We start from the raw sequence: 15,776 nt of genomic DNA on the forward strand, positions 1-15,776 counted from the left end.
GGTAAATCTTACCCCAGACCCCCCAAGACCCCCCAAGACCCCCCAGGTGGACTCCGCGCCTGTGTGAAACCACCTTTACCCAACTGGTTTTGAGAAACCGACTCAGTTCGCCTCACAGCCGCGCCGCAATCGCACGAATCACAACAAAACATTTTTTTTTGAAATTCGAATTTCATTCGAACAAAAACAGACCGCGCGCGTTGAACTTTTAAAAAGTCTTTTACAGTACAACGAGTCTTTTATAGTACAACTGTTATTTTACTAGTTATTTTTATTGATGAAAATAATAAAGTGATTTTATATTGAGACATTTATATGAGATTTGTTGAGTGAAAGTATTTCTAGATCTAAAAGTGAAAGGCCGATCTTGTGAAGTGAGTACCATAACAGCGTCCTCGGAGCCTGTTTGGATCAATCAGGTTAGGTCCAAGAGACTCCAAGCCTGTTCAGATATTTGAGCAAAACTTCAGCCGACCCTTAGGATGTTAGAAGAGATCGCTTTTAGCAATGAGAAATACAAACTCTTTATCTGCCTTTTTTTTTCTTTTTTTTTTTCTCTTTATTTTTTTTTTTTTTGAAGCCGGCTTTGTTCACTTTAATCTTTATACGTACATAAGCTCAGGAATATATCCCTATTGGGGTAGTCAGAGGTACATCCATCGCAAGATGAACTAAGTACCCACACCTCACCGAGCTTTCTGTTAGACCAACGTGGTAGGTGGTGAAGCGTATCGCCGTCTATAATTTATTTTTATTCCATTTCATCTCATTTTATCAGCTGTTTTTATTAAGTATAAGTCTTATGTACAGTCATGAGCAATATAATGTACCCACTTTAGGACTCTGTCGCACTAACATATTTGACATTTAGTGAGACTTACAGTTCAATTTCTTTAAAAATGTTAATGTGACATGGTACCAAAGTGTATACATTTAATGCTCGTGACCGTATTCGCTCTTATTATAATGTAAAATTTGATTTGTCATACTTTTTATTTGGCCAACAAGAATTTAAGCTATGTAATGATATAAATTATGTTAGCTGTAAAGTATGCATGGAACAATCCGGCCAAGTAGTTAATGACATCTGCGGCAAATCTACAATAAGTCACGTCAAAAAAAAGCATGGAACAAAAAAAAAATGGTCGAGTCAACTGTATTAATATTTTTTATAAATATATAAATTTCTATAAAGTCACGACTGTGTTCCTAAATGGTAGAGCAGAGGTTTATACGTTTTACCGAACTATATCTTACTAACGTAGGTTAAGAAGACATACCAAACTACGACAGTAATATCATTTAAAAAACATATTATTATGAAATTAGCCTATATACATCCCACTGCTGGGCACAGGCCTCTCCTTAACCAACCGGAGGGGGTATGGAGCATACTCCACCACGCTGCTCCACTGTGGGTTGGTGGAGGATATATTATTATAATAAAAAAAACCTTTTTTTTTTCTTTTTTTATCTATGTCCCGGTCCCGGGTGTTAAACCTTACCGAGCGCGTGACATTTGTCCGGCCAAGTAGTTAATGCCATTCGCGGCAAATTCACAATAAGTCACGTAAAAATAACGTGGCGTTACCACAGCCACGCACACAGCCTAGTTATCCACTGAAGGTTTCCAAGGGCAGTATCAATTTGACGCATAAAATCGACTTCAAAATGCTCTAGATAATAATTTTGTTATTTTTGTGCAGATAAATTACAATTATATGGTCAAATAAGTTTGAAACACCCGAAATAAATGTTTTTTTTTTAATTCATGTTTGGATCGTAGATAATTGATATCACGTGGTTTTCAGGATTTGCGTCCGGTTAAAGAGAAATGGATCAAATTAATAACAGAATGGTACCCAAGAAATGCTAAAAGAAGTAGAGGTAGACAGATGACAAGGTGGGAAGACGATCAAAAAAGAGGCGAGACCATTATGGACCCGAATAGGGCAGAACCAGATGGAAATATTTAGAGGAGGCCTTTGTCGAAAGACAAGCTGTCGCAAATCATCAACCGTTCACCGATACAGTTGATTAAATAACAGATTTAGTTTATTTTTATAAAGTATTGGTAATTAGATTTAAAATGTAAGTAACATCATCATCATCACCAGCCCATTAATGTCCCCACTGCTGGGGCACGGGCCTTCCCTATGGATGGATAGGGAGATCGGGCCTTAAACCATCACACGGGCCCAGAGCGGATTGATGGTTATTAACGACTGCTAATGCAGCCGGGACCAACGGCTTAACGTGTCTTCCGAGCACGGAAGAGCTCGAGACGAAAACTTTTTTTTTGTGGTCACCCATCCTATGACCGGCCTTTGCGAAAGTTGCTTAACTTCAGCAATCGCAGATCGAGCGCATTTACCGCTGCGCCACCGAGCTCCTCAATGATGACTCTTACCCTTATCCAAACGAAATCAAGATCACAATAAAAAGAGAAAATAAAATTAGGAAAGTTTTTTTTTTATTGCTTTATAGAAATATTTATTTTACGACCAGTAAAAAATATAATACCAACCTAACATAAAAATATAAACTCACGCCAACTCACGCCCACAAGTCATACATTCATACCGAATTGGGTATTTGACGGCTTCAGGACCCCGATACCGACCCCGCCGGCGTGGTCGACGATTTCCCTCATTCAGCGCTCATCGCTATCGACCCACTAGGGTCGATTAATTCTTTCAAATATTTTTCCTCTCAGAGGACGCCCTGAGCCGAGGTTCGCGCCCAACTGGGCACCCTCAGGCCTGTTGTCTTAAACGTTGTACCGGGTGAAAGCCTTCAGCGCTCCCCATTTGTCCGGCCAAGTAGTTAATGCCATCTGCGGCAAATCTACGTCACGTCACGTGTAATAAGTCACGTCAAAAAAAATAAAAAAATAAAAATGTATTTGACTGGGTCAAAGATAAATTATAAAATGCCAATCTAGAAATAGAAGCCACTCAATGATGTTCAAAAACCAATCTCATTTTACTTTTTGACTTATTATCGAATTTTAATTACGACGTAAGTAATAATGAGTACGACGTTTGACCGCTTTTATTGATGACGTCACAGGATGGTATTTCCATACAAAGTCGAAAGAAAACTGGCTTTTTGGCGGGAACGGGAACGGGACAGTTGCTTTCTTCATTGAACAATCTAAATAATTAATACGAAGTGGTGTTTTGTGGTTAATGATCGCATTAAGTTAGTCGGAAGCCATTCGCGACAGTGTTATTATATCGGAGTATTCAATAAACAAAGTGTATCTACCTATTTTCGCTTCGTGCTAACAAGCCGCTTCATAACTCAAAGTTTATGCGGACTTTTGAGTTAATTCGTTTGGGGTTCGGAGTAGGAGTCTGCTCCGAGGGTGGGGGCTTAGGTTTCATCATCATCACCTTTCATCATTTCATTAATCATCAAGAAAAAAAAATACGTAAGACATGGCTGTATGGGCATAGTTCCCTTTGCCTTACCCTTCGGGGAAAACCAAACCAAAAAAAAAAACGAAAGAAATCTTCCGTTTTGACGTTTCGTAAAAAGTATCTCATTTGACTAGGCTGTCAAGTAGTGTATTGGTTACCAATAACGAAAATTACGTCTCAAATTGTAACTTGAGCTGAGATAACTCTTTTTGGACTCAAAATTCAAACTCAAAAGTCATCTAAGTACAAACAAACAACTCAAAATTACTTAAGTAAGGTATATGAACAGTACGCATAATGTTTTTACTTTAATAGCACAGAGTCTGTTGCTGATAATCGATTTGTTATTAGTTTAAGTTTTTTGTATTATTTTTTAGGGGTCAGGCTGAAAATCGGCGTCGTATTGCCCCTCATGTGGGTCGATACGACATTAGCCGAGCTAGTACCCTTTTTAGTTTTAAGTCTTACATTTCATATATGTTCAAATTTTAATATTAAGAAATTTATGTAACGTCTTAAACCTAAATAAAGATTCTATCTATCTATCTAAGTTTGGTCTAAGTTAGATCTAAGTCATGTTTATCACATGACTCAGCTTACCATATCACCGTATCGACCCGCATATGGCGTAAACAATTACTTGGAAAGCCTCCACGCATCGAAAAACTACTGGGTCGCGACACCCGACCTGCACACTGCAGCCGCTCTGTATTCACCGACATTTCTCATCTTCACATGAGCCAACCGAACCGGGGAACGCCAATTCGAACCCCAGAACCGGTCTGGCCCATTGAGTTATTAGTTTATCTTAAGTGCAGTTTTCACAGTAACGGCCTCTGTGGTCCAGTGGTTGAGCGTTGGGCTCACGATCCGGAAGTCCCAAATTCGAATCCCGGAGGGGACATATCACAAAAAACACTCTGTGATACCTAGTTTGCTTAGGACATTACAGGCTGATCACCTGATTGTCCGAAAGTAACATGATCCGTGCTTCGGAAGGCACGTTAAGCCGTTAGTCCCGGTTACTACTTACTGATGTAAGTACGTAATCACTACATGAGTGATGTCAGGGGCCTTTGGTGGCTCAATAGTAACCCTGACACCAGGGTTGATGAGGTTTGTGATCCACCTCGCAACCCACACGATAGGTGAAGATGATTAACACAGTTGGCTCGATCCTTATAGACAATACGGTTCACCACCTAAGTGTATGAATTTAGAAATAATACCTAACGCCTAGCAAAACTTATCGAGCAATTACGCTCACACGTTACAGTCCGCACGAATCTGACACCAATAAGTACTTGGAACTATGGTATAACAAAACCAGGTATGCTCAAAACCGATAGCTAGCATTTCAAGGTTAGCCCAGCTGACGTCATCCGACCCTGCGTAGCCATTAAGTAAAAAATAAATTACCCACGTCCTTGCAAAGTAAGTTTTTAATTTACTTTTCAAAGGAACTTTGTACTTTTAATAAAAGGTTTACGCACTTACGCGCCCATTGGAAACAACCTTATTGTAGTTGAATAGAATGTATTTTTAATTTATACTTAATAAATACCTTAACTTTTCTCCGCATTTCAGAATATCTTCAACACGTGAAAGTCACCAACCAACACACGATATGTCAAAACTAACCAACCCGCCATGTCAACGGTGAACTGCCAACAATGGCCTCTACACAGAACACACAGAGACCCCACACAACTACACAGAACACATAAAGACTACACAGACACAATACACAGAACACACAAAGATTGTACAAACACAGTGCTGAAACGCAAGAACGCTAGAAGCTTCGAGATCAATCCACGATGGTTGACAAAATGGCGGTTGAAGGGAGTGCTCATTCCACTGATGATTCTCAACGTCACTGGTCAAGCTGGAGCCGTGGAAGGTAGGTGATGATGATGATTTATTAAATAGTATAGTAGTACTCTTCAGATTTAACATGATAATTACCTATTTTCTACTCGGGTACATTAATTATTAAAAAATACAATGTAATAACAAAAGCATAATTGTCGCTTGATATTTCGATCATATTGTCATGATCACTCATATTTTAAAAGAAGTTGAAATATCTACAATATCTAACATGAATATTAACTAGATTAAAGTTAAAAGTTGCGAAACGATGGAATTTATATGGACTATTAATTTACCTGCACTTTTATTGTTCAAGCAAATGGGCATATAATTTAAAAGTATTTTAATGATTTAAAATATTATAAAATAGAATTAATATAAATTATTTATAATTGTAAATGTTATACAACTAATTAATTAATTTAAAAAGTAAGTAAACAGAAAAGGCGGGAACGGAAGTGAGAATTACGCGGCGAGAAAAACAAATGAAGAACGGGGTTGGATTGGTTCCCCGACTTTTCTAGGAGACGTTGGTTGTGGAAAGTATTACGATGGAAATTAATAAATAGTCGATAAAGTCACCCAATTACAGTGTTTTCTTGAAAATATTATGTATATAATTACGTTGCTATCTATATTGTTTCTCTTTATTTTGTCATAATTTATACCCAAAAACAAAGGTACAAGATGCATTATGACTTTTATCCATGAAATTTGAAGGATAAACGAAGGAAAATCAGAATTAGAATCATTTATTCAACGTAATTATCATGGATTATAAATTTGTTGAAGGTAAACGTAACATTTTTGAATTTACGTCATTTCGCAAGGTGTTATGAGGAGAAGAAATGACAAGAAACACATCTTTTAAAAACCAATGAGGCGCGGTATACTCCGCTTCACCGCTGAGCACGTGATAATCATTTGATCCAAACATGAATTCGAAAAACGATTTCGAAAATCATAGGTTTAGGCCCGTGCTGGATTCGAACCTGCGACCTTAAAGTAAGAGTGAAGCGTTCTTCTAACTGGGCTACCACGGCCGGTTAAGTATGAACATAGTCAATTAAAATAATTGCAATGTGGTATATTAGCATTGGCTAACATTATGAACTATTGCGAAGTCACAATCATCCTTCACCTGTTGGTACACTGTAGGTATACTGGTATTTACTTACTTAATAACCTTTAGACCTCTGTAGGTTTACCTAATAGCCTTTAGATGTATCTCAAGCCTCATGTACACAGAACTGAGATAAGCGAACCGGCAGCTGAGAGTCTCTGAAAGACGTAATATACGATCCTGACCTGAACAACCTCCGTGGTCCAACGGCCTTCGTGGTCCAGTGATTTCAGCGTTGCGATCCGGAGGTACTAGCTAGAGGGCTAGTTTGTTTATAGAACATTACAGGGTGATCACCTGATTGTCCGAAATAAAGACAATCCGTGCTTTGGAAGGCACGTTAAGCCGATGGTCCCGGTTACTACTTACTGATGTAAGTTAGTAGTCGTTACATGAGCCATGTCAGGGGTCTTTGGCGGCTCAACAGTAACCCTGACATCAGGGTTGAAGGAGTTGATACTCCACCCCACAACCCACACGATAGAAGAAGAGCCGATTACTGTAGACATAGGCGGCCAATCAGCGACAACAGTACCCCGACATCAACGTCCCGTCGTGGTCGATAATTTCCCTCATTCAGCGCTTATCGCTATCGACCCTCTAGGGTCGATTAAGACACAGGGCGACAGCGCCGTCGACACAGGGCAATCGTCGTCGACATAGAGCGACTGCGTCGTCGACATAGAGCGACTGCGTCGTCGACATAGAGCGACTGCGTCGTCGACATAGAGCGACTGCGTCGTCGACATAGAGCGACTGCGTCGTCGACACAGGCCGACTGTATCGTCAACATAGAGCGACTGCGTCGTCGACACAGGGCGATTGCGTTGTCGACATAGAACGACTGCGTTGTCGACGCAGAGCAACTGCGGCGTCGACACAGGGTGACTACGTCGTCGACATAGAGCGACTGCGGAGTCAAGAAAACAAAATATCTCCCGCTCGGCTGAAAGACCTGTTTTTTATTTTTACTTTGTTCGGGGGTGAGGTAAACCTAGCTCAGCCGCTGGTGGGGAGCGGAGTTGCCATTCTATACGTAGTATTATTCCTTATTCTATGCTTTAGTATACAATCGGCTTAGGGTTTCACTTAGCATTTAAGTACTTACCTAACCTTTAGGTGCTGAGTATGTACCAAATATGGACTCGAAGTACCTATTTCTCAATATAGTAATGAACGTTCTATTGCTTTGATGCAACCAGTGATTAGAATCACCTTAGAATGTAGGTTGCTTGTTGCGTTTTATCATGATAGCACTTACCTTATGCATCAGTGCAAGATGTTGAAACGTTAATTCGTCCGGCCAAGTATTTAATACCATATGCGGCAAATCTACAATAAGTCACTTCAAAAATAAATTGTATTGTTAAATTATTAAATAGAATTAATATTTACATGATAATATTTGAATTGAATTTGAATAATACTACAAGTAAATAAAACTGCAACCTTCAAAAATAAAAACATATAATAATATTCTTTTTTTTTTGACGTGACTTATTGTAGGTTTGCTGCAGATGGCATTAACTACTTGGCCGGACAAATGGGGAGCGCTGAAGGCTCTTCTTCTATCGTCTGGGTTATGAGGTTTACCAAGCTCATCAACCTTCTGGGGGGGGTAGTCTTACACCTCACCATGTATCACCAAGGGGGAGGCGGCGCCCCTTAAGTAGAACGAAATAATATGACGTCAGGTGACCAAAAATGCATATGTTAGGTCTCCCATAATACCAGCGCCGGTTAGGTCTCCCATAATACCAGCGCCGCGGCCCGTGCTAAGCACGTGTCACGGCATTATGCTGAGGGAGATCCTTTTTTTATTTTGGGCGCCTCCATTGTGTATTTAATGTCTGTATTATTTGTCTTTTTGTCTTTGTTTTTTCTTTCTATTTTTTTTTTTATTTCTGTAATGTAAGTTTGTAAATGTGGCGTCCAATATGGTCAGGCTGATCACCTGATTGTCCGAAAGTAAGACGATCCGTGCTTCGGAAGGCACGTTAAGCCGTTGGTCCCGGTTACTACTTACTGTGTAAATACGTAGTCGTTATAAATGAGTCATGTCAGGGGCCTTTGGCGGCTCAATAGTAACCCTGACACCAGGGTTGATGAGGTTAGTAATTCGCCTCAAAACCCACACGATAGAAGAAGAATATGGAAATAAATATTTTCTTTCTTCTTTCTTTCTTTCATATTGCTTTTCCTCATCTTCCAGCTGCAAGTCGTGTGTTGGCGTCTCTTCTGGGATACCCCCCTACTTGCATGGTCGGGGGGGAGGCGCGGCCGTGCACGTTGACGCTGAGCTGCTGGCTGCGGGGGGGAAGCAGGGGCAAAGGATGCGGCGGGGGCTGGCTGTTCTCTTGCTGTACCACTCACGCTGACCGCGGATATGATGATGCTGTTAACAGGTGAGGACCCTGAAACCGACTCCGCCGGCGTGGTCGACGCTCTCTCTTTTGCACATCCGAGACAGAACGGATCATACTCCACTATGCTTGTCTACTTCATGTTTGTTACACCGATACCCACCCCGCCGGCGTGGTCGACGCTTTCATTCAGCGCTTCCTCACCCTTGATTGTCTGGTACCAAAATAGGGTATTTGACTGGATCAAACATGAATTATAAAAATGGTAATCTAGAAATGAGAAGCCAAGTCTAAGGCGATCAAAATTCAATCTCATTTTACTTTGTGACTTATTTTCGAATTTTATTTAAGAATTAGGTAACAATGAGTACGACGTTTGACCGCTTCGATTGATGATGTCACAGGACAGTATTTCCGTACAAATTCCAAGGAAAACTTTTGTTTTGACGTTTCGAAAAAAGTGTCTCATTTGACTAGGGTGTCAAGTAGCCTATTTTCCAGACACTACTTTGTATGAAAAATACTATTTCTTAAAACAGAGCAAGACTAGAAGGACTTACATTGACCAAATTGGAGATGTCCTTAGAAAAGGTTTAGTACGATCTGTAGCCTACTATTAATATAGGTACTATATTTTTTGTCTACAGCATACCATCATCAGACTGGAAGTACAAAGAGTACAAAGTGGTGCCTCCGCGGCTGCGCGAGGTGCCCCAACGCAGCGTGGTCCCCACCAACGTGTTGAGACGGCGAGTCGACGATGACACCACTCAGGTTTTTAAATCCTAAATATAACTGCCTCCGTGGTCTAGTGGCGTTGAGCTCATGATCTGGAACTCCAGGTCAGGTCATCACTATAAGGGGGAAAATATGGCAGTGGTTTCCCTCTTACCTTCTGCCCCGCAGTACTCTGTCTGACGCGAGTGGGCTGGCACCCAGAGCAGTCTATTTCAAAGCCGTACTAGGACTCCTGCCCTACGCCTCTGAATAGTGCTGACAGTTACTGTTGCCAGGTCAGGCTCCAGGTTACAGTCCCTGTGACTTGCCCCTTCTATCCAAAATAAATACATTATGTAAAATAATGATAATGCCTATTTGTTTCCATTCCAAATGAGAGCCGTGGTAGCCCAGTTGGTAGAACGCTTGCCTCTCATTTTGAGGACGCAGGTTCGAATCCAACACAGGCCTAAATCAATGATTATCGAATTAGTTTTCGCATTCATGTTTGGATCATAAATTATTATCACGTGCTAGCGGTGAAGTAAAATGTCGTAAGGTCATCCTAACCTAACGAAATAACCTGTATTGGGCTGGTTTTCCCTTCGCGGGTTGGGAGGTTAGACAGGCAATCGCTTTTGAGAAAAACCGGACCTGTCAAATCTTCAGGTTAGGTAAGCAGACCCTGTGAAAAACGGGATAATGCTAGGGTGATGAATGCGTATTTTATTCCAGATGGACTGCGGCCTGCCGTCAACCCGTATCTTGCAGAAGCGCATCATTGGTGGGCGCGAGGCCAGAGTGGCTGAGTTCCCATGGCAGGCTCACGTGCGCATCTCAGAGTTCCAATGTGGAGGCGTGCTCGGTAATGGGCTTCTTGACTACCTAGTGACATGAGATACTCTTTAAGTTAACAACTGTATTTACATAGTAGTACCAGGGACCAACGGCTTGACGTGTCTTTCGAAGCACCATCTTTCCACCATCTTACTTTCGGACATCGGGTGATCAGCCAGCAATACCGTAAAACTAGGGATCATAAAGTTATTTTTGTGATATGTTACCACCGGAATCTACAGAACGTGAGCCCAGCGCACAACCATTGGACCATGACGGGCAGTTTTGTCACTAACCTTTCATCTTCTGCTCCAGTATCCCACCAGTACGTGGCGACAGCAGCCCACTGCGTGTCCCGTGCCCGGGTGAAAGACATAGCCGTGTGGCTGGGGGCGCTTGACACCACTGCCGGCGCGGATACCGCCAGGAAACTTGGGTAAGTCCGCCATCTTTTTATCCATAACATACATAACATAAACAGCCTATATACGTCCCACTGCTGGGCACAGGCCTCCCCTCGATCAACCGGAGGGGGTATGGAGCATACTCCACCACGCTGCTCCAATGTGGATTGGTGGAGGTGATTTAACGGCTTAACGTGACTTCCGTGCCTTTATCTCACTTTCATCATCATCATCATCAATTTAAGAGCCACGCTCTTGTCGGTGCAGAATTTTCCATGCTACTTTTTTAGGGAAAAATAGGGCAATAGTTTCCCTCTTGTCTTCCGCCCCGCAGTACTCTGTTTGACGCAAGTGGGGTGACGCCCAGAGTAGTCTATTACAAAGCCATACTAGGACTCCTGTCCTCCGCCTCTGAATAGGACTGACAGTTACTGCTGCCCTCTGCTTTTAACTTACTTTACGGATGCATTATCCATTCCTTTTATATTTCAGGGTCGTCCAAAAGATCCTGCATCCTCTCTTCCAATTTCGCATGACCCAGCCGGATCGTTACGACATCGCACTCCTCAAGCTGTCTCGCCCTGTCTCGTACACCAGCCACATCCTGCCCATCTGCCTCCCGGAGTATGACCTTGACCTCCGAGGGAAGTCAGGTGTCATCGCTGGCTGGGGCAAAACTGACACCAGCAATGGTCACACTGGCACGAACCTGCTGAGGTCTGCGACCGTGCCTATCCTGAGTAAGTAGTATTAAGTAGGGTTAAAAAGGCCACATCGAAGAAAGAGGGACTTTCCAGGCTACGATCCTCAAAAATTTTCTTATTTAGAATTAAAAAAAATAAAAACACAACTCGTTGAGCTCGGTGGCGCAGCGGTAAACGCGCTCGGTCTGCGATTGTTGAAGTTAAGCAACTTCCGCAAAGGCCGGTCAAAGGATGGGTGACCACAAAAAAAAAGTTTTCATCTCGAGCTCCTCCGTGCTTCGGAAGGCACGTTAAGCCGTTGGTCCCGGCTGCATTAGCAGTCGTTAATAACCACCAATCCGCACTGGGCCCGCGTGATGGTTTAAGGCCCGATCTCCCTATCCATCCATAGGGAAGGCTCGTGCCCCAGCAGTGGGGACGTTAATGGGCTGATGATGATGATGAACTCGTTAGATGGCACTTAACCCACTACGGTGCTGGGCCATTACCAAGATGCCAAGGATCGAAAAAAAACTTATATTTAATTTAAGAATAAATAAATGAGACAAAGATTTATTTTCTTATTCTCATTCTCTCGGGGCATTCTGATATGATTCCGTTTTCTTTCTTCGTTATTTGTTAATTAATTTTATTTTCAAAACAAAATCATTGTGAAAAATACGTTCCGTTTTATGATTTCAAAAAGAAAATCACAAATAATATAACGTTCCGTTCCTACAATGTTCAGCGCCATCTATCCAACAGCTAGGATAAAATTAAAAAAATAAATAAGAAAATCCCTCATTTATCTTGAACCTAGTACACGACCCAATTGCTTCATCATCATCATCATCAGCCCATTAACGTCCCCACTGCTGGGGCACGGGCCTTCCCTATGGATGGATAGGGAGATCGGGCCTTAAACCATCACGCGGGCCCAGTGCGGATTGGTGGTTATTAACGACTGCTAATGCAGCCGGGACCAACGGCTTAACGTGCCTTCCGAAGCACGGAGGAGCTCGAGATGAAAACTTTTTTTTTGTGGTCACCCATCCTTTGACCGGCCTTTGTGAAAGTTGCTTAACTCCAACAATCGCAGACCGAGCGCGTTTACCGCTGCGCCACCGAGCTCCAATCGCTTCAATGAGACCTTTTTAATACCCCTGAAGGTATAGTTCAGTATAATTAGTGATTACACCTCAACATACAGGGTGTGTTTGATACGGTCATCGTTCCTTATTTGTGAACTTATAACATTTTCCTACCTACCCCCAGGTACAGAGCAGTGCATCAAGTGGCACCAGAGTAAGCAGATCTCAGTGGAGATCCACTCTGAGATGATCTGCGCAGGACACTCCGATGGGCATCAGGATGCTTGCTTAGGTAATGAAATGAAATAAAATGAAAATTTATTGTCATAAATGTAGTAGGTCTTCTTCTTTGCGAATCGATGGCGATCGATACTAAATTTTTGCTGACCAATAATTGGCCACGCTTACGGCATTGTCAGTGGCTTCGTAAAGGTCTTTAATAGTGCAGGTGTTAGGGCAATGTGGTAGGTATATAGATGGAAGTGATGTTTATAGCGCTCAGCACATTTAGTCATGTTGTGACATACAATAATAATTACATAAGGTACCTACTGACAAATAATTACAAAAATAATTATCTACGTATATATAAAAGAAGAAAGAAAATAAAAACCTATTTATAAACTGAAAAAACTGACTTAAGCTATAAAACTGCTTTCCCTTTAACGAATTTTTGAGTTGGGAACGACCTCCGTGGTCCAGTGGTTGAGCGTTGGGCTCACGATCCGGAGGTCCTGGGTTCGATACCCGGTGGGGACATATTACAAAAATTACTTTGCGGTCCCATGTTCAGTTAGGACATTACAGGCTGTTCACCTGATTGTCCGAAAGTAAGATGATCCGTGCTTCGGAAGGCACGTTAAGCCGCTGGTCCCGGTTGCTACTTACTGACGTAATAAGTAGTCGATACATGAGCCATGTCAGGGGCCTTTGGCGGCTCAATAGTAACCCTGAAACCAGGGTTGATGAGGTTGGTACTCCGCCTCACAACCCACACGACAGAAGAAGAAGAGTTGGGATCGAAACTTTAGATGGGGTAACTCTTCAATATGAGACGGAATGGCGTTATAATTATGTTCTCACACACATAGGTAGGTACTTACCTCTACCTAATTGACTAGTTCTATCTCTTACCTTTTCAAGCCTATTCGATCCCACGAACCACAACCTGCCTTGACCTTTCCAAACTGCCAACTTCTCCCACCAGATGTCGCTACTATTGAGTGTTCTTAAATTTTGACAATTCCTCATACTATTTGAGTAAACAAACATATTGGCTCCGATTCCTGCAGACACCTCCTAATTTTATTTTAAGTTATACCCGTCATTTTCTTATCCGCCGAAAAGGAAAGGGACGGATGATTAACAACAGACTGTTAATTTTAAAATGAATGAGTGGATGAATGAATAATCCGAACGAATCAAGGAGGTTATCTTATTAGAATGCAAACCCTTTGATGTGTGCTGTCAACTTAATTAGGTCGGGTTATTGATCAATGTAAAAATTTTAGGCGGTTGTTTTAGATTCGTGCCTAAAATTGACGTGTGATCCATAAATTGTATGCCTTTCGATTACCCGTCCCTTTCCTTTTCGGCGGATAAGAAAGTGTCAGGTATAGGTAACTTAAAATAAACTTGGATGGTGTGTACTGGCATCAACACCATTGTTTTGATTATATTTTCATTTTATTTATTTAAGGAAAACATACATACATAACATAAACTGCCTATATACGTCCCACTGCTGGGCACAGGCGTCCCCTCAATCAACCGGAGGGGCATACTCTACCACGCTGCTCCACTGCGGGTTGGTGGAGTGTTTTTACGGCTAATAGCCGGGACCAACAACACACATCTCATCATCAAGGAAAACATACATCTTAAAATTACATATATACGTATAGATATAACACACTTTAGGTAGTACAGAAGCCTATTAAGTTTTCTCCATAAATTAATGCATGCACTTGGGTATACAAAAAAAAAGTAAAAATAACACTCATAATGAAGATACTTAAAAGAGAAAATGAATTTAGTCATAACAATAATAATAGTCGTGTGTACAGAATATCTTTGAGTACAGTCACGAGCATTAATATGTATACACTTTGGTACCATGTCACATTAACTTTTTTGACAAATTGATCTGTAATTCTCACTAATTGTCAAATATGTTAGTGCGACAGAGTCCTAAAGTGGTTACATTATATTGCTCATGACTGTACAAATGTATGGTGTGTGTGACAGAGGGTGACTATTTTTGCTTATAACACCCCGCTGCATTGGAACATTCTTTAAAAAAACCAAAATAGTGAACACCATAATTACCTTTCCCCAGGAGACTCGGGCGGCCCCCTAATAGTCCTGGACGGAGGGCGGTATTACCTGGCCGGGATAACCTCAGCAGGCTTCGGCTGCGGCGTGGACCACCAGCCCGGGATATACCACAACGTGAAGCTCACCGCGCCCTGGATACACAGACTCACACACTACAATACATATTATATACATTACTGAACAAATAATTTCGTCTTTCTTTTCCTAATCAACTTAATTTCCGTAATAACCCAATTTAGTTTGTATATCGAGTAGCTCAGTTGGAAGAACGCTTGAACGTCACTGTGAGGTTGCAGGTTCGAATCCCAACATGTAGGAAGTCTCGATGTAGAGTATACTCTACTATGGTACCTACTCTACTGCGAGCTTCTGGTCAAGTACCATACCATTGGAGACAAATGTGTACACCAACACATCACCAAAGCAATAGCGAGTTGGTAGAGAAACTTTGCTTCTGGAGTCTAGCCCAAATTAGTATTATTTCATAATTTTTACTCTTTCTCTATCTTTAGATTTTGCTTTTATTCTTAATGAGGGACTTTCCAATCGTTCTCCAAACACAAGATAGATTTCTCTTTTAACGTGATAATTACCTATTTTCTCATTGCTGGGGTACATAATTATTCAAAAATGTAATCTAATGGCAGAAGCATTTAAAATATATTATGCTAATAATTGTTGCTTGATATTTGGATCACATTATGCATAGAATGATGTTGCTACCTATATTGCTTCTCTTTATTTTGATCAGAGTAATAATGGGTGAAAGTTGTAAGTAATTGTGCCTTGGTATAATAAAAAGGGTCATCATTTATACCCAAAAACAAAGATAAAAGATGCATATTATGTCTGTTATCCACGAGATTAGGAAGAAAAAACTTAACAACGCCATCTATCGTGTTTTTGGGGAACGCCGATTGG

The 15,776-nt window shown here is 41.4% G+C and overlaps 1 protein-coding gene across 2 annotated transcripts; it reads left to right on the forward strand.

The window, feature by feature from the left end:
* Nucleotides 1–120: 120 nt before the first annotated feature.
* LOC126378428 (serine protease 27) lies at nucleotides 121–15,043 on the forward strand. 2 transcript variants are annotated; one of them, XM_050026784.1, is made up of 9 exons: nucleotides 121–419; nucleotides 5,013–5,328; nucleotides 8,636–8,828; nucleotides 9,434–9,560; nucleotides 10,239–10,368; nucleotides 10,656–10,776; nucleotides 11,237–11,484; nucleotides 12,703–12,810; nucleotides 14,857–15,043. In XM_050026784.1, exons 2-9 carry the CDS (start codon nucleotides 5,076–5,078, stop codon nucleotides 15,033–15,035), a joined length of 1,359 nt encoding a protein of 452 aa, XP_049882741.1. In that variant the 5' UTR covers nucleotides 121–419; nucleotides 5,013–5,075; the 3' UTR covers nucleotides 15,036–15,043. The 2 variants fall into 2 exon arrangements, with proteins under 2 accessions (XP_049882741.1, XP_049882740.1); XM_050026783.1 differs by having other exon boundaries at nucleotides 121–374.
* The last annotated feature ends 733 nt before the right edge of the window (nucleotides 15,044–15,776 follow it).

This window comes from Pectinophora gossypiella, chromosome 26, assembly GCF_024362695.1.
Source record: "Pectinophora gossypiella chromosome 26, ilPecGoss1.1, whole genome shotgun sequence".
NCBI lineage: Eukaryota > Metazoa > Arthropoda > Insecta > Lepidoptera > Gelechiidae > Pectinophora > Pectinophora gossypiella.

Coding starts and splice junctions, on each gene's coding strand:
- LOC126378428 (XM_050026784.1), top strand. CDS start 5,076: ATGTCAACGGTGAACTGCCAACAATGGCCTCTACACAGAACACACAGA. Junction 8,829..9,433: donor TATGATGATGCTGTTAACAG/GTGAGGACCCTG, acceptor TTTTGTCTACAG/CATACCATCATCAGACTGGA. Junction 11,485..12,702: donor TGCGACCGTGCCTATCCTGA/GTAAGTAGTATT, acceptor ACCTACCCCCAG/GTACAGAGCAGTGCATCAAG.